Source organism: Cololabis saira, chromosome 13 (genome assembly GCF_033807715.1).
Source record: "Cololabis saira isolate AMF1-May2022 chromosome 13, fColSai1.1, whole genome shotgun sequence".
Classification (NCBI taxonomy): domain Eukaryota; kingdom Metazoa; phylum Chordata; class Actinopteri; order Beloniformes; family Belonidae; genus Cololabis; species Cololabis saira.
The window spans coordinates 8,915,711-8,934,067 of NC_084599.1; the positions used below are offsets into that span (position 1 = coordinate 8,915,711).

The 18,357-nt window shown below is 41.6% G+C and overlaps 1 protein-coding gene across 1 annotated transcript in view; it reads left to right on the top strand.

Moving 5' to 3' along the window:
* Positions 1 to 18,357, top strand: part of LOC133458067 (unconventional myosin-VIIb) — a 39,250-nt gene that overhangs the window by 19,194 nt on the left and 1,699 nt on the right. The window contains exons 28-45 of the mRNA XM_061737585.1: positions 72 to 191; positions 2,170 to 2,343; positions 3,416 to 3,643; positions 3,724 to 3,891; positions 4,001 to 4,118; positions 5,131 to 5,257; positions 5,356 to 5,522; positions 6,268 to 6,449; positions 7,459 to 7,580; positions 7,668 to 7,822; positions 13,107 to 13,260; positions 14,226 to 14,381; positions 16,186 to 16,291; positions 16,403 to 16,516; positions 16,624 to 16,711; positions 16,804 to 16,910; positions 17,224 to 17,409; positions 18,124 to 18,240. Of these exons, the coding sequence (XP_061593569.1) occupies positions 72 to 191; positions 2,170 to 2,343; positions 3,416 to 3,643; positions 3,724 to 3,891; positions 4,001 to 4,118; positions 5,131 to 5,257; positions 5,356 to 5,522; positions 6,268 to 6,449; positions 7,459 to 7,580; positions 7,668 to 7,822; positions 13,107 to 13,260; positions 14,226 to 14,381; positions 16,186 to 16,291; positions 16,403 to 16,516; positions 16,624 to 16,711; positions 16,804 to 16,910; positions 17,224 to 17,409; positions 18,124 to 18,240 (2,589 nt within the window). The remainder of the gene's footprint in view (positions 1 to 71; positions 192 to 2,169; positions 2,344 to 3,415; positions 3,644 to 3,723; positions 3,892 to 4,000; positions 4,119 to 5,130; positions 5,258 to 5,355; positions 5,523 to 6,267; positions 6,450 to 7,458; positions 7,581 to 7,667; positions 7,823 to 13,106; positions 13,261 to 14,225; positions 14,382 to 16,185; positions 16,292 to 16,402; positions 16,517 to 16,623; positions 16,712 to 16,803; positions 16,911 to 17,223; positions 17,410 to 18,123; positions 18,241 to 18,357) is intronic.

Sequence of the window (18,357 nt, forward strand, 5' to 3'; positions counted from 1 at the left end):
CTTCAGTCTCATGGATGAACCGCTGCATGCTGCGATGCTTCACACACTTCTTCTGCTTCTTGTCTCTCCAGTACCTCCAGAGTTTCATCCGTGTTGCTCCGGGAGGCTACGCCTCCTACTGCGCCACCCGGCTACGCCGCACAGTGACCAATGGAGTGAGGAGCGAGCCTCCCGCCTGGCTGGAGCTGCAGGTGCTGGCCACAACTCAAAGAGGGATTTAACTATGTCAACAGCACTTCATCTGCAACTCACTGTGATGGGGCAAAATTAAATACATAAATAAATACAAATGATATACAGGTTAGCAGAGAGGCCTATGGTTTCAAGCTTTTGGCCCTGTCCCAATCCCCCCACTACCCCTACTTTTCAGCACTACCCCTAAATTTTGCGCGTTCCCTTGAGGGTAGTGGTGTCCCAATTCCTCTTTTCATCTAGGGGGAGTTGCCTAAATGAGGGTTAGTGGGTATAAATCTAGCCCTTCAGAGCGAGGGCTTTCAGATGCTCACTATTTGACCGAGGGCTAGAAAAATTTCCCAGAATGCTTTTCGTCGTCATTTGCGGACTGAATCAAAAAAAAAAACATGGCGGACATTTCTTTTATTTTTTAGTGAATAAAATCTATATTTTGAGTTAGTTTCTGCATAAAAATGTGCTTTGAATACATTTTCTAGCGATAAATATATATTTTACTTTCATAATATTCACTCACTGGATGTACATAACCACTCGCCAGAATGAAGGCTGATTTATGGTTCCGCGTTACACCAACGCAGAGCCTACGGCGTACGTTATGCGGCTACGCCGTACCCTACGCCGTACCCTACGCCGTACCCTACGCCGTACCCTACGCCGTACCCTACGCCGTACCCTACGCCGTACCCTACGCGTCGATTTAACGCGGAAATCGGCTCCCGAGGCGGCAAGCAGTTTTGATCCCGAAATTTCCGGAGCAAATTTCTTAACAGGCGTAGCTGCAACTGTTAGATTTCATCTATTAAACCAACATTTATCTTCCTAAATGATTTATTTCAGCCAGCGGTAATTCTCCACAGAGCTGCAGGTTTCTCCCCAGGATGACGGCGCAGGGCGATCACGTCTGTACGTGAGCTGCTGCTGCTCCGAGCCGGTGGCTCTTATCATCCCCGAAAACATCGGATCAAATTTCTTAACAGGCGTTATTTGGATAAACTAAAGCCCAGGTTGGGGATCTTAATGATTACTTTTACGCCTGAAAAAATATTAAAACTTAATAAAGTGGCATATTAACAGCGCTACAGCGGAAATTAAAACAGCTTTTAGCTCTGGGCTTCCTGATATGATGTGACGTATGTGCAAACGTAACTACGCAGTCGCTTACGTACCCGAACGTAAACCACGCAGTGACGTAGCACGCAAAATTTAGGGATGGTGCTGAAAAGTAGGGGTAGTGGGAGTATTGGGACTGGGCCTAGGGAAGATTACAAGTGCCCTAAAATCTGTGGCTTCTTTTTTAGGGCTAGTGGTAGTGAGGGAGGGCTTGTGGTAGAAAGTAAGGGGTGTATTGGGATTGGCCCTAAATGAGAGTTGCACTTCTCAAGGTCACTTGACTTATCTTGAGAAACACTGATAACACTTGAGATCAGTAGATTAAAACCAGTATTACGTTTATTTCCAATAACCACCTCAGTTTAGTCAGTGGTAGTGTGTTTTTCTACTGTGATGGCTTTTCATGCCACCGGTGGAGGTGGAATTTCCTTTTATGTGCTTACATTTTCTTTAATAAAAGCTGCAAGTTTGTCATTTAGAACAGCAAGTATATTATAATCCCTCTCAAAAGATGTCATTGCAACTACATTTTTGGTGGAACGACACTGAGGCTTATTGATTTATCGTGGCTGCAGAGCATTGTTTCTGGACAAATATGTCATTGTTGAGTTATAAAACAGCAACTTTCCTCTGTAAGCACCACAAATCTGTTTATCTTGAGTTATATTTAGGTAGCAGATGAGGTCTGAAAGAAGCATATCTCAGAATCTGGATTATCTGAATTTAAACTAAATCCTCATTTTTGGTAATTTGAGTAGAAAAATGACCATGTTGTGTCTTTTTCTTTAAATTGAAGTTCATTTTTAGCAACTTTCACATGCAGAATGAGTGATTTTTGTTGGTCTTTCCTCTGTACTGTGACAGGCCACCAAGACTAAAAAGCCCATGACCGTGTCCGTGATGCTGATGGACGGCCGCCTCATTAACCTCCCCGTCGACTCAGCATCTACATCCAAAGAGATCTGTCAGATCGTCGCCAACCAAATCAAACTCAAAGACACTTTCGGCTTTTCCATATATGTGGCTATGTATGAGAAGGTAAGAAGAGCGGAACGCATATCTGTCTATGATAGATGGTGAGTTGATTTGTCATTTAAAAAAAAAACTGTTAAAACAGTCAGATTCAGATTTTTCCCTGAAGAAAAAGGAAAATTAGAGAAAAATCACCATCCCATTTTTCAAAAAAGTCAAAATTTTGGCTCATTTTCAGTTCGTGATGAGCTTTTGCCTTCAGGGCCACTCAAGTGACATAAGTTCCTGAAGTTTGAACATCCCTTTTAAACAGGACTCGAGTTGTAAAAAAAAATCAGGGGGGATTGTGGATTTTATCATATGGGGACAGATAATTTGTAAATAATATAATATATTACAAATAATAGCAGTGACCAAAACACCTGCAGAAATACTGCAGGAATGACATAGCAGCAGTTAAATGCAGCCTTCTGTAAGCTTTAAATATCCACTGGGCTTACATCAAATACATCAAAACACAACAATAAAAAACACTTTTCTGAACTTATCAATATGACTCTGTCCTTCACAGGATAAGTAAAATGGATCACTGCAAAAACTTAAAATCTTAACAAGAATATTTGTCTTATTTCTAGTTAAAATGTCTCATTTTAGTAAAAAAAAAAATCTCATTACACTTTAAACAAGACTCATCACTTGAAAAAACAACAATTTTCATCTGTTTCAAGTAGATTTTCACTTGAAATAAGTAGAAAAATCTGCCAGTGGAAAAAGATGTTTTTGCTTGTAATAAGAAGATAAATCTTGTCCCACTGGCAGATTTTCCTATTTATTTCAAGTGAAAATTTACTTGAAACAAGTGAAAATTGTAAAATAAGTTATTTTTCTGGTGTTATTTTTCTGGTGATGACTCTAAATGTTGAAATAGCAGTAAAACCACATTCATTGATGAAATGACATAAGGGATGGAAAGGGGGGATGGCAGTTTTACAGGGGGGATGATTTGGACCGTTTTTTTTTTCACGGGGGGATGCCATCCCCCCTCATCCCCCCTCAACTCCAGTACTGCTTTTAAATCAGAAAAGCAACGCTTGATTAAATGCCAGAGGCTGATCAGTTGTTTTGTCCGTTGCTGAAGGTGTGGGCTCTGGGCAGCGGCCGAGGGCACGTGATGGACGCCATCTCCCAGTGTGAGCAGGAGGTGAAGAGGAAGGGCGGCCAGGAGCAGCACGCCCCGTGGCGGCTCTTCTTCCGCAAGGAGGTTTTCACCCCCTGGCACGACTGCAAAGACGATAAGATGAGCACCGAGCTCATCTACAAACAGGTCATCCATGGCCTGAAGCTTGGGGAGTACCAGACTGAAAAGGTGAGCTCACGGTGATCTGCAGAAACTCCCCCAGAAAGGTCCAGACTCACAGCTGTTCACTGCACACTTCCCTCTCCCAGGAAGACGAAGTCGTCAATATCGCTGCGAAGCATTTGTACATCCAGCACGGCTCGGAGAGCAGCCCGGCCCACGCTCGGGAGGCTGTGCAGGACTGCATCAACAGCTCTCTGCTGGAGGCCAAGTCAGAGGCCAAATGGGATCAGATGGTCAGCACCGCTCACGCTCAGGTCAGTAACGGCACGGAGGTGATGATGGAAATCATTAGAAGAAATCCCACTAATCTCACTATCAGTTCATTAAACGTGTTTTATCTGTATCTCTTGTGAACCACCCCAGAGTTCGTTTGTGAGCTCGAAACAGAAAACAGACAGAGTGAAGGCCGAGATAGTCGACTACGCCAGAGAGAAGTGGCCCATGTTCTTCTCCAGGTTCTTTGCCGTCACCAAGTTGACAGGTTGGTGTCTGGTTGCAGAAACCTGCTGCTGTGTTGTGTTGTAAATGCAGAGATAATGTGCTAACTTCCTTCATTTAAAGTCGGAAAGCAACAACATTTACAACTTAGGAAGGTGAATTAATGACATAAAATATGTTCAAGAACTTCGAAAGCAGTTTGACGGCAGTCGGAAGCATTTCTATATTCAAAGAACTTGAGCAGCAAACTTATACCTGAAGTCTTGTTTGAATCTTACGAAAGAGTATTAGGGCCAGGCAGGAGAAAAATAAAAATAATACTGGAGAGGAGGAAGATTTTTTTTTCATTATGCACTTCAAGAAAAAAGTCGAAATGTCGAGAAAAAAGTCGAAATGTTTGGAAAAAAGTCGAAATGTTTGGAAAAAAGTCAAAATTTCATGAATAAAGTTGAAATTGTGAGAAAAAAGGTGAAATTTTGACTTTTTTCTCAAAACTGTATTTCAACATTATTCTCGACATTTCGACTTTTTTCTCGAAATTGTATTTCAACATTAATCCGGACATTTCGACTTTTTTTTCGACATTTCGACTTTTTTCTCAAAGTGCACAATAAAAAAATAATCTTCCCCTCTCAAATGTTTTTTCTCCTGCATGGCCCTAATACTCTTCCGTAGAATCCACATATATTGAAAATACATTTTATATTCTTCATCAGTATCAGGCTGAAAAAAATCTGAAGGTTTGAGCATATAAAAAACATTGAAAGTTAGTGTCATTAATCTCGTCCAGCTGGTGATGGTATACGGTACATCTGTTTGCATCTTTGTGGAGGGAAAATTCCTCAAAGGCCTGAATCAAGCCCACTGGACTTTGCTTTGGTTCATGAAGATTTAATTTAGTGAATAATTTCAGGTCTTATTCCTCTTATTCTCATTGATATTTTATTTATTTTGGCCAGGATTAAACAGCTGTTGCATTTCTTTCTTTGTAACTTTAAAAAGTCTTCCACCTAACTTGTTGGCCTTGTAACTCCCGCTACTATCGATGTTTCCAGGTCCTGCGCTGCCAAAGAGCCAGTTCATAGTGGCCATCAACTGGAGCGGCATCACATTCCTGGATGAGAGGGAGAAGAGGCTGCTGGTGCTCTCCTTCCCTGAAGTCACTGCAGTCAACACCATAAGGTCAGCGCTGCTTCGTACTGGTGCAGGGGGCTCAGGGACACAAGCAAGGGGACTGGAAAGTGTTTAAAGTCTTCATTGTGGTGTGGTTTGTTGCTTAGGGATGGTAAAGCCTCTGGCCAGAAGGTGAGTCTGCTGACCCTGAAAGGAGACTTCACCCTGAGTGGACCCACAGCCGAGGACATGGCCGAGCTGGTCACCATGTTCCTCAGTGGAATGACGGAGCGCTCTCAGTACGCCGTGGCCCTGACGGAGGTCAACAGTCAAGGTCAGAGCCCCGACTCCACTACAACTGGCAGTTGGCTCATCTCTTGAGTTTTCTTCCACTCCACTCCAGATTTCATTTTCATTTTTCATTTTATTCTTTATTTCATTCAAAAAATAAAACAAACAATTCAATACAAATATAAATGTTCATAAATTGTGAATGAAAAGGGAGCAGAAAGAAGTAGAATCTTATCTAATCTGCCCCTTTTTCCAAGAAATAAATTCACAAATAACATAAATTACAAATTTAAAAAAACAACAACTAAGTGAATAAAAAACTAAAATAAAATAAAATTACCGCCGTCTATGGGTATGTCAATCAAACTTAACTAACATATTTCATTATATTTACTTAACATACACGCTTTAATTGTTCTTTTGAATGTAATGTTTGATTTGGATTCTTTGTTTTCTTTATTCAGATTGTTCCATAAACTGATTCCTTTCACAGAAACACAACGTTCCATCAATTTAGTCCTGAATCTTGTTTTTTTTTTTAAATCTCTGTTCCTTTTAAGTTATACTTGCTTTCTCTTTTTTCAAATCTTTTCTGAATGTTGATTGGTAAAGTTTTTTTATGAGCTTTAAACATAATTTGCAGAATACTATAGTCTACTAGTTCATGAAATTTCAACAATTTTAACTGAAGGAATAATGGATTTGTTGGATCTCTATATCGTTTTCTACTGATTATTCTTATGGCTCTTTTTTGCAGAATGAAAATTGATTGAATATATGTTTTGCAGATGACCCCACACTCCTCAGCTTCAAAAAAGGAGAGCTGATTGTGCTCATCAAAGACGATGAGTTCTCTCAGAAACACGGCTGGTTCAAGGGTCAGAACAGCAGCACCAAGAAGACGGGAGCCGTCCCCAGCGAGGCCATCCTAATACTGCCCACGCTCAGCAAACCCACCAACGAGGTCATGGTACGGAGTTGTCAGTCCCTCGTCTCATTCAGACACGTTCTTGTGCCCCAGTTATGTTGAATAATCAGTGTTGGGACTAAGGCGTTGTTTAGTAACGGCGTTAGTTTTGCGGTCACTAATACTCTAACGCATTACTTTTTAAATTCAGTAACGTAGTTACCGTTACCAAACGGTGCGTTACTCCGTTATTTCTGGCTACAGTGAAGCTTTTTTTCCCCCACACGGAGACCAGAGGAAACGTAGTGTGTGTGTGTGTGTGTGTGCTTTCAAAAACATGACGGTCATGGCGAGCCAAGAGAAGGCGAGTTTCGCAACGTGGAGATATTGTCATTACAGTAATCTCTGGTTTTTCGCAGCGGTTACGTTCCAAAAAGAACCCGTGATAAGTGAAATTCTTTTTACAATTATTATAGAAGGCTTCAAATTGCAGAGATCAGCACCGCCTCGCACGTATTTCCCTGCTCTTCTGAGCCGCTGCATCCCGACGCTGTAGCGTCTTTTTCTCCTAAAGCCGCGGTGCAGGTGTGTTTTTTTTTAAAGAAAATAGTTATGGGTCGTTGTTTTCGCTCTTTTTTTCTTCTGGGCAAAAAGATTCTTATAAACCGACATGCTACCATTGGTTATATCTGAGACTGTAATGAATGATTCATCAAAGGTTCTTGAGCTGCTGCTGAAGCTCATTGGCCGTTCTCAGCTTGTTGCTAAGCAACCAACGTTATTGACACAGGAAGTGAAGAAGCGGGGAGACTATTTAAGTGAAGAACACGATGCACAATGCAAATCCATACAGAACCTGCTGAAATGAAGGCTAGAGGGGCATTAATGGGAGCATTTAAAATAATGTTTTTATTTAAAGTAACTAAATAGTTACTTTTCATAGTAACGCATTACTTTTTGGTCTAAGTAACTGAGTTACTTTTTAATGAAGTAACTAGTAATAGTAACTAGTTACTATTTTTCAGTAACTAGCACAACACTGTGAATAATAGATGATAACCTTTTATTTCAGACCCTGTTCAGCCTGTCACCAGTCCAGAGGAAGAACCTGATCCAGGAGAGCCAGAAGGAAACGGGGACAGTTACCAGGGTGGCTCCGGCCACGCTGAAAGAATTCTCTTCTGAGTTTTTCAGGTCAGACTCCACTTCACCTCCATCTGCATTGACCAGGGGAGCATGAATAATATCACCATTACTTGTGCTGTTTCTTTGGTCCAACAGGCAGCCGGCAAAGGATGTGAACCGCCAGGTGATTTCTAGGAATGCTGCTCCTGAGAGACTGTGGGCTCATTCCAGGGAGCCGATCAGACAGCCGCTCCTCAAGGCGCTGATAGGAAACCCGGAGCTCGGGCACAAAGCCTGTCTGGCCTTCACTGATATCCTCTTTAAACCCCAAGTAACACTTATTTCTATGTATGTTTGCATGTTTGGTTGTGTGTGTGTGTCAGTGCACATGTGGATTATCATCAGGTGCTTCCATACCACAAGAAACCTTTAATAGTTCTTGTAACTATCATTTTTGAGTCTGCACTGGCAGGAGTTGTCCCTAGCTCTTCAAAGAGCAGCTTTCCATCTTTTTAGATGCTACTTCCGGGGAATGGGTGAAAGCCCAGGATTTATCCAGCTGATACGCATTCGGAAGAATTACCATGTGGCTTTAAGTCATTCACAACACAACGTCTGGGTGTGACATCACTGAAAGCGCTCGTATCTTGGGCACTAATGCATACAGTACCTATCTGTGAGGGGAATGTGACCAGAGAAACGGTCTATGTTGTCTTTTGATGAGGTCCTTGGTCCTCCCGACCTTCAGAGAGACCCTGGAGCTGATCAGATGACCAGTGTGGTCCACAGGGGTTGTAATGTATTTGTGTGTTCCCACCTACACCCCTCTCCCCAGCTGGGCGGCTGCTGTCGACGTTGCTCGTACAGGTTTAGGCAGAGTAACGTAACTTGAGAGGGATAGTGGCGATGGTTAGTGTCTGTGTTGGGCTCCACGAGTATTTGAACAAAAACCGTTTTCATGAATTAGCCTTTATTCACCACCATAATGAATTTAAGGCCCAATCCCAATTCTCCTTCACTCGCCCTTCTTTTCTCCACTCGCACTTCTTTTCTTCCCTAAGCCCTAAAAAAGAAGGGGGAGATTTTAGGGCACTTGAGATCTAGGGCACTTGGCCCAGGTGCCTGTCCCAATTCTCCCCCTACCCCTCGTTTTCATCCCTACCCTGATCAGGAAGCTGAGAGCCAAAAGCTGTTTTAATTTCAGCTGTAGCGCTGTTAATATGGCACTTTATTAAGTTTTAATATTTTTTCAGGTATAAAGGTAACCTTAAGATCCCCAACCGGGGCTCAGTTTATCCAAATAACGCCTGTTAAGAAATTTGACCCGATGTTTTCGGAGATGAGAAGAGCCGCCGGCCCCGGGGAGCAGCCTCAGCTCACAGCCCGAGAAGAGACGTCTCCGCCGGGTCAGGCTGCTCCGTCAGCCCCGGGAGAGACACTCTCTCCCGGGACGCAGCTCTGTTGAGAATCACGCCGGCTGAAATAAATCATTTAGGAATATGTTGGTTTAATAGATGAAATCTAACAGTTGTAGCTACGCCTGTTAAGAAATTTGCTCCGAAATTTAGAGATTTCTGTCTGCCGGGTCCGGAGCTTGGGTCCGCGTTAAATCGACGCAGAGCCTACGGCGTAGGTTGCGTAACCTCCGCCGTAGGATCTGCGTTGGTGTAACGCGGAACCATAAATCCCTTTATTCTGGCGTGATCTTCCGCAACTTTATCTGAAAGTGTGTAAATTACCCAGATAACAGCTGGATTACTTTGTGGTTTCTGAAGACTATTATATCAGAAACATCCAAAACAAATCTGACGAGTCACAGGATTATTTCTCTCTATTTCTCTGAGACCAGTCTGCCTGTTTGCTTTCGGTCGGCGAGTCAAATCGACGCAGAGCCTCTTTTTTTCATACCCCCTCGCTCGCCAAGTCAGCATCTGAAATCCCTCGATTTGAAGGGGCTATTCTCAGCCCCTAGCCCTCGTTATGCCCCCTCCCCCTAGGTGAAAAGAGGAATTGGGACACCACTACCTTCACGGGAACGCGCAAAAGTTAGGGTTAGGGAAGAAAAGGAGGGCGAGGGGGAGTATTGGGACGCACCCCTAATATAAAAAAACAATATAAAACTGTGAAGCAGGTAAAACGTCTGGAGTTTGAGTGGAGCTACTGATACGAGGTGCGAATGAAAAGGCCTTCATTCGGCTGGAAAAAACAAAACTAATACCTCCAGACCAAACTGTGAATGATTATTGATACAGTGACAAACCTTCTGACATGGAACACTGATCAGATAAGACTTTGGATTAAAAAAAAAAAAAAACAGCTCGGCTCCATTAGCTAAACCAGGGGTCGGCAACCCACGGCTCCAGAGCCGCATGCAGCTCTTTAGCGCCGCCCTAGTGGCTCCCTGGAGCTTTTTAAAAAATGTTTGACCTTTTTTTTTCCCTTTTTTCTTCTTTTGTTTTTCCTTTTTCCTTTTTTTCTTTTTTTTTCCTTTTTTTCTCTTTTTTCTCTTTTTTTCTTCTTTTTTTCTTTTTTTCTCTTTTTTTCTTCCTTTTTCCTTTCCTTTTTAATCTTGACATGACTTTTTTTCTCGCCATTTTGACTTTTTTCTCGACATTTCGACTTTTTTCTCGAGATTTTGACTTTTTTCTCAACATTTCGACTTTTTTCTCAACATTTCGACTTTTTTTCTCAAGATTGTACTTCAACATTAATCTTGACATTTCAACTTTTTCTCGACATTTCGACTTTTTTCTCGAAGTGCATAATGAAAAAAAAACAGTTATAACTATTATAGATACAGCATGTGTTGTCTTCATTCTAAGGCTTACACAAGACTTTTCTTTTTTTGCGGCTCCAGACTTGTTTTTTGTGTTTTTGGTCCAATATGGCTCTTTCAACATTTTGGGTTGCCGACCCCTGAGCTAAACCCTTTCTTAAATGAAGTAAACTATACAACTGTATGATGAGAATTTGTGTTATTGGTGACGTGAGAAACAAGATCGAACCATTTATCCCAAATCTGTGGTTCAGCAAATGCAGCCTGACATGAGGTTTGGGTTGGAGATGAGGATGAGGGGGCGGGATGATTCCACTGAGCTGGGTCTTTGACAAGCAAACTAACAGGATGTGTAATGTTGGATTATTCAAACTCTTAATCGCTTCAGACACCAAAATATGTGCTCTTGAGTGCTTTTAAGCTGTCTTTGAACCATTTTCCAGGCAGAGTAGATATTGATCTGCTCACATGTTCACCTGCTTGACAGAGTTGATTCATCTGTTTACAATCCCCCTGGGGCTTCACACCTTATCCAACAGGATTCATGCCACTAAGAGTGACTTACAGAAGACCTCCAATGCTGGATATAAACTGGAATCAGCCAACTCTCCCACAGTGAGCATCACTTGCTCTCATTTCACAAGTCTAATTTCTAACAGAGCAGTTTTCCCCTTAAGTCAATTTACACCAAACTAGTTCACTGTCATTAGAGGCGGGGTTCGTGACGGTGCCAGAACGCACACTCTTTTATTTATATGCGTCTACAAAGTAGCCTGACCTACAACAGCAGGAGCTTAACCAGCTCTTTAATATCGGCCTGAATACAACACCCAGTAGTATTTATTGTCTTGACTAAAAATCTTATAAAGTCTTAAATAAATATAGAAAATCAAAAAGTGTGCAAGTTAAATCACGACAGCTGATTTCTGTTTTATATTCAAAAGTAAACTCAGTTTGAACACAAATTGCTTGCAGGACTTCTCACAGGTTTGTTGAAAGATTGCGCACTATTAAAATGAAAGAGTGCAGACATGTGTACAGAGTGGAGGAGTGCAACAGGCAGCCCACAACACACAGGAGCTCATCTGTGAGCTCCAGCCCCTCAAGAACCCGCTTAGAGCACACAAACCCACCACAGCCCTGCAGCAGCCTCTCCTTCATACATCTGTCCTTACATCATGAGTTCCTGCCTGATTTTGCCTGACTAATCAGAGGTGCAAAGGCAGCAAGTGCAGTCTGTGCAGAATAAACAGTATATACAGTCAAGAGTATGTACAGAAGGGTGATATGAAGAGCTGGGATAAGTTAGCTATATGTACTATATCAATATACAGGTGGGTAATATACAGGACTGTCTCAGAAAATTAGAATATTGTGATAAAGTTCTTTATTTTCTGTAATGCAATTAAAAAAACATAAATGTCATACATTCTGGATTCATTACAAATCAACTGAAATATTGCAAGCCTTTTATTATTTTAATATTGCTGATTATGGTTTACAGTTTAAGATTAAGATTCCCAGAATATTCTAATTTTTTTAGAAAGGATATTTGAGTTTTCTTAAGCTGTAAGCCATGATCAGCAATATTAAAATAATAAAAGGCTTGCAATATTTCAGTTGATTTGTAATGAATCAAGAATGTATGACATTTTTGCATTACAGAAAATAAAGGACTTTATCACAATATTCTGATTTTCTGAGACAGTCCCGTAAGATGTAGTATGAACAACATATACAGATAAACTAAATGTATGTGTATCTACAGGTGTACAGTATAGATATGCAATGATGACCAGGAGTGCTTTGTAGAAGCAGTGATATGAGTGATAATTAAATACAGTCCTTGCAAATGGAGCTATCCAGGAAGAAGTGGTGTGGGGGTGTGGGATTGAGGGCTCATACCCAGCAGATCCACCTCATGGTGCTAAACAAACACTTAACAGTCAGTGCATGAAAAAAAGAAAGAAAAAGAGGATGTCCTGAGGCATCTGGTATTTGACACTGGCAGTGGGTCCTGTGGGTTGTGGGCTCTTTGTGGATTGGACCAAAGACAACTCTCAGATCCCCATACCATAGGTATCTGGGAGTTTTGGTGGCTGTGAGAACACTGTGAACACTTCCTAAGCTGTTTTGGCAGGTTCCACTGCTGGGGGGGGGGGGGTTGCAGTAAGTGTAGGTTAACATGCACGTCAGCGCCAGATCACAGAGCATTGTTTCTCTCTAGTTTTAATGTTTCAGACTATCAGTCTACATGTGCAAGAACATGATAATAGGCTGATGATAGGCCTGTTGCATACAGGACTGTCTCAGAAAATTAGAATATTGTGATTTTCCAAAAACAAAAATGTCATACATTCTGGATTCATTAAAAATCAACTGAAATATTGCAAGCCTTTTATTATTTTAATATTGCTGATCATGGCTTACAGTTTAAGAAAACTCAAATATCCTATCTAAAAAAAATGTAATATTCTGGGAATCTTCATCTTAAACTGTAAGTCATAATCAGCAATATTAAAATAATAAAAGGCTTGCAATATTTCAGTTGATTTGTAATCAATCCATGACATTTGTTTTTTTAACTGCATTACAGAAAATAAAGAACTTTATCACAATATTCAAATTTTCTGAGACAGTCCTGTATATAAAAAAAATAAATACAGAATTTTAATCTTTTGACACCCTTTCCTATCAATTTACCCAAACAATCTTAATCAGCTACATCATCTCAGTGCTAATATCACCCTCAAATAAAAAAAAGGTTCTTTTTTTGGGTTCAAGATGCTTGTCTTTGTTGCTCCTTAACTGTTGTGTACCGATCCTGAAGTATATGGGAGATTATCCCGCCAGGCAGATGCAGAGTCCTCTGGAACTCACCGACATGATCTTTGGTCCGGCCACTCAGCACGAGCCTCTCAGGAATGAGATTTACTGCCAGATCATGAAGCAGATGACCAGCAACAACAACAGGTAAACATGTCACCTCTTCTCAGGCTCTCTGATTTATCATTGCATTTGTACGATATTCAGTACTGGAGTTGAGGGGGGATGGCATCCCCCCTGAAATAAAAACGGTCCAAATCATCCCCCCTGTAAAACTGCCATCCCCCCTTTCCATCCCTTATGTCATTTCATCAATGAATGTGGTTTTACTGCTATTTCAACATTTAGAGTCATCACCAGAAAAAGAACACCAGAAAAATAACTTATTTCACAATTTTTACCTGTTTCAAGTCAATTTTCACTTGAAATAAGTAGGAAAATCTGCCAATGGGACAAAATTTATGTTCTCATTACAAGCAAAAAAATCTTGTTCCACTGGCAGATTTTTCTACTTATTTTAAGTGAAAATCTACTTGAATCAGGGGAAAATTGTGGTTTTTTCCAGTGATGAGTCTTGTTTTAAGTGTAATGAGATCTTTTTTTACTAAAATGAGACATTTTAACTAGAAATAAGACAAATATTCTTGTTAAGATTGTGAGTTTTTGCAGTGACCCATGTTACTTATCATGTGAAGGACAGAGTCATATTGATAAGTTCAGAAAACTGTTTTTTATTGTTGTGTTTTGATGTATTTGATGTAAGCCCAGTGGATATTTAAAGCTTACAGAAGGCTGCATTTAACTGCTGCTATGTCATTCCTGCAGTATTTCTGCAGGTGTTTTGGTCAGTGCTATTATTTGTAATATATTATATTATTTGTAATCAGCACAAATTATCTGTCCCCATAAGATAAAATCCACCATCCCCCCTGATTTTTTTTTTTTTACAACTTGAGTACTTACGATACCATTTTGGTCATTCTTTCACATATCTGTGACTTAAGGAATTATACTGTTAACCTCCTGTAAGAAATGTTGTTTCCAGGGGGGGTGAGAGTAAATGTGATGCATAATCCCGTCCCACGTCCTTAAACCCCCTGGTGTTCCTGCAGGTTCAGCGTGGAGCAGGGCTGGCAGCTGCTGTGGCTCTGCTGCGGTCTGTTTCCTCCCAGCCAGCCTCTTCTCAGACACGCTCAGCGCTTTATTGAGACGCGGAGCAGAGAGTCCCTCGCCCCCGACTGTCTGCAGCGGCTCAAGAACTCTCTGAGGTTTGACCCCCGACACGCCACCAACACAAAAAAAGTTGCTCGGGCCAAACATGAATGCTGTCTGTGTGTCCAAAGCTTTCAGAGCCGGGTCCATTTATAGAGCAGCTCATGAAGCTTTTAAAAAAAAGCTCAGTTGCACCATGTCGGGTTAGTCATGACTATCAGATAACGAGACAGTCTGCTGTGCTGTCATGATGTGATACCTCAGGATTAATCTGGTAACCCTTGTGCTGTCTTTGGGGGAAGGAAGGAAGGAAGGAAGGAAGGAAGGAAGGAAGGAAGGAAGGAAGGAAGGAAGGAAGGAAGGAAGGAAGGAAGGAAGGAAGGAAGGAAGGAAGGAAGGAAGGAAGGGAGGAAGGGAGGAAGGGAGGGAGGGAGGGAGGGAGGGAGGGAGGGAGGGATGTGGTGTGTAACAAACCACATCCACATCAGTTTGCTTCTGTTTTCAACTCCAGCTCAGCCACGTCCACGTTTACATTTCAGCTCTTTTCTGCAAAAGATCCCCACCCACAATTAACCACCAATGCATACATACATACATACATGACCATGCATACATACAATGCACATGACCGTGCTCACACAAACGACAGCAAGCTGAGAGACACAGCTGGAAACAGTCGCTTGCTTTTATGATTTTTTTCTCTGTGTGTAGCAGCTTCAGTGGGTGTTTTTCTATTACGGAACGGATACTTTGAAATACCGATAAAGCTCAACAGCAAATTTACTTTTTTGTTAACTTTTTAGTTACCTGCGATGGATGTCCAGAACCTCTTGGCAGGTTCATTTCTATTCCTGCAACGACTCCAGTTGTCATAACGTTTACTCAAAAGTTGCGTAGATGTGTATAACGAATTGTGACAAAGTCAGCTCATCACAATTAGAGCTGGTCTAATCTCAGCTATTTCTTCACAGAGGAGCAGTATTTTTAAAACTTTGGGCTGGCTTACGCATCCTAACAACATCTGTGTATATATTTCTTGTATATTTGTGAAAAAAGTGTGTGCAGTTTTAAGCATTGTTAAATACAGAGTTTAGTTTTGGATTGAACAATGTGTTAAGACCTCATGTCTGCTAATTTAGGGTTTGACCACTGCTACTTAGGGATGGAAATCGATAAGATTTTTATGATTCCAATTCCATTTTCGATTTTGCTTAAGGATTTGGTTCTTAATCGATTCCCTTATCGATTCTCACTTGGGCAAAAAAGGACAACAATGAGGACATGCTAACGTTGCTGCTGCTGGCTTGAGAATTACTGACGTTGGCCCGGAGCAGATCGAAAACACAACATTATTTGATTGTTATTGCCTGTTGTGTGCGCAAATGTTATTGCATGTTGGCAGTTTTTCCTCCCTTTGATGAAATATTCACTTAGGAAGTATTGCACGTTGCCCTGTTGTCATCGTCTTTACTGATATGTAACCAGACTTTTGGCCGTTTGTATCGCTTGGGCACCATGTTTACTATTGACTGCTGGCTTATGCACGTTGCCCACTGGAATTGAAAAGGGAATCGAACAAGATTCCAAGAAATGTAAACACTGTGAACCAGTTCTAAACAAGAACCGGTTCTCGATTCCCATTGCTGCTACTAAGTAGCGCTTGAATTTTGCTTTTGGTTTATTTTACGTCTTTTTAAGTCTTAAATGCAGAAGGCATTTGAGGAATGGCTCCGAATGAGAGACTAATATCAATAGTTGTTTTTACTGACAGAAACTAACCTTTAAAGCTTCAGTTCAAACGAGGCTCAGCGTAAAGTATGCACTGTGACATGTGACTGAGCGCTTGTGCATCTGCTTTAGGATGGAGCCCAGAAAGCTGCCGCCACACCCCGTGGAATTAGATGCCATCCAGCAGAACAGCACCCAGATCTTCCACAAAATCCACTTCCCCAATGACACAGATGAGGTACGAACAGCGTTTTCTTTCATTCGCAATAGGGTGACATAAGAAACTACCAATAAAAAGCTCACTGATATTCTTCCAGTAATGCCGGTGACTGCTCTCATGTTTCTCCAGGTATTTGAAGTGGCAACCAGCACCAAGATCAAGGATCTCATCCAGAACATTTCCAAAAAACTGGGCCTGATGTCAGCAGACGGCTTCAGCATGTTTGTCGTCATGCAAGACAAGGTTCATTCGCCGTTCTCCATTTAGATTCAAGGATTTTTCAGCATTTGTTATTTCATACAGAATCTTTAATGAACAAAGATGGAATGTTCTTTGTATTTTCTTGTCAGGTTCTCAGCTTGAATGACAACGACTACTTCTTTGACAGTCTGAGACAAATCACAGACTGGACCAAGAGATCCCGGCAGAGCAAAGACGGTAGCAGCGCGTCACCTGCTTGTGGACACATTTTCACATTTGACAGTAGTTTATATTTAACCTGTCAAATCTTCCTTGTGTGTTTTTTGCAGGTGGAATAGTCAACGTGTCCTACAGTGTGTTCTTTATGAGGAAGTTGTGGTTCAGTGTGGTCCCCGGCAGAGACACGGAGGCTGATCGTATCTTTCATTTCCCTCAGGTGCATTTGAATAAAACCACTCACAAATTTTGAGAGCAGCTTTGAAAAGTGCTTTTTTTTCCCCTTTTAAACGTGATGCAAAAACCAAATATCTTCATAGACATGATCGCACCAGGCGCAAATTATATCAAATTATATCACCATCATTGTGCTTAGTCAACTGGGGCAGATGGAAAAAGTTGTTGATACGGGCCAGTTTTTATCTGCAGGTCTATTTGATAGATAATGTAATATGGTTTAATGACCAATCTTCAGCCCAGGTCTGTCGAAAGGTCCTGAAATAACAAACACAGTTTACCTTTCTGTCTTCCAGGAGTTACCCAAGTACTTGAGGGGCTGGCACGTTTGCACGAAGGAGGAAATGGTCAACATTGCAAGTCTGCTCTTCAGGGTGAAGTTCGGCAGTGACAAAAACCAGCTTGTCACGGTTCCCAAGATGCTGAAGGAGCTGGTGCCCGCCGACCAGCTGAAGGCCATGTCTGAAAACGAGTGGAAGAAGGTAGGAACGCTGAAAGAAGGAAGCTGAAATAACTTTGTTGCGTTTTTTTTTAACATAATTGACGGAAATGCCAAGATCGGCACTGTACATTTAAATTATTTACAACCTAATCCTGTCTGAAGATTAATATCATTTAATAAAAAAATTGGGTTTGAGAGCTGAGCGGTGCCATCGCTCCGTCTCGGAGCCTGCATGACCTGCAGGCATGAAGCCGCACTCTGTTTTCCACTATTACTTTACAAAGATCCGGAGCAGCCGTGCAGCTGTTTATAAACGGATTATTGGTAATAGTAGCCTCACTGTCGACTGTTAACTGGCCACAGATTATTGATCGCCTGGGTCAGTGGGGGATGATTAACGCTTCATATCAGCGAATGTGCGACTGGTGTAATATTAACCGCGTTGTGTGGGTGTTTATTTGGTTAAGGATCGTGTGACGTCCTGTAACGATGGCGCTGGTCTGTGTAGTAAGCAGCAGACGCTCTCTGAGGAATAAATCTTATTACATTCAGTGTTGCTTTCCATCCTTACGATGATAAAAAATACACAATGTCATAAGACACATCCTTTTAATTACCCAAACTCTATGAACAAGGTCACTATTATAAACTTCCCTCAGCATAGAGGGCAGATGCCCCGAAGGAAAATGATTGACTTCATTAAAAATACTTTTTTTTTTTTACTAACAGTGATGTGTATGTTTTTATTTTTCAGAATATCATCAACTCTTACAACAAACAAGCTGCTATGACCGTTGAAGAGGCCAAGATCGCCTACTTGAAGGCGGTGTACCGCTGGCCAACGTTTGGCTGTGCTTTCTTCGAAGTGAAGGTAACTTTATCTCCCCACCGGTGACCCGTCTGGGCCACTGGCTGGTTTATCTGATGCGCTCGCCCTTCCCCAGTCGTGCACAACCCTCTGTCACCAGGGCGGCGCCTGCGGGACAAA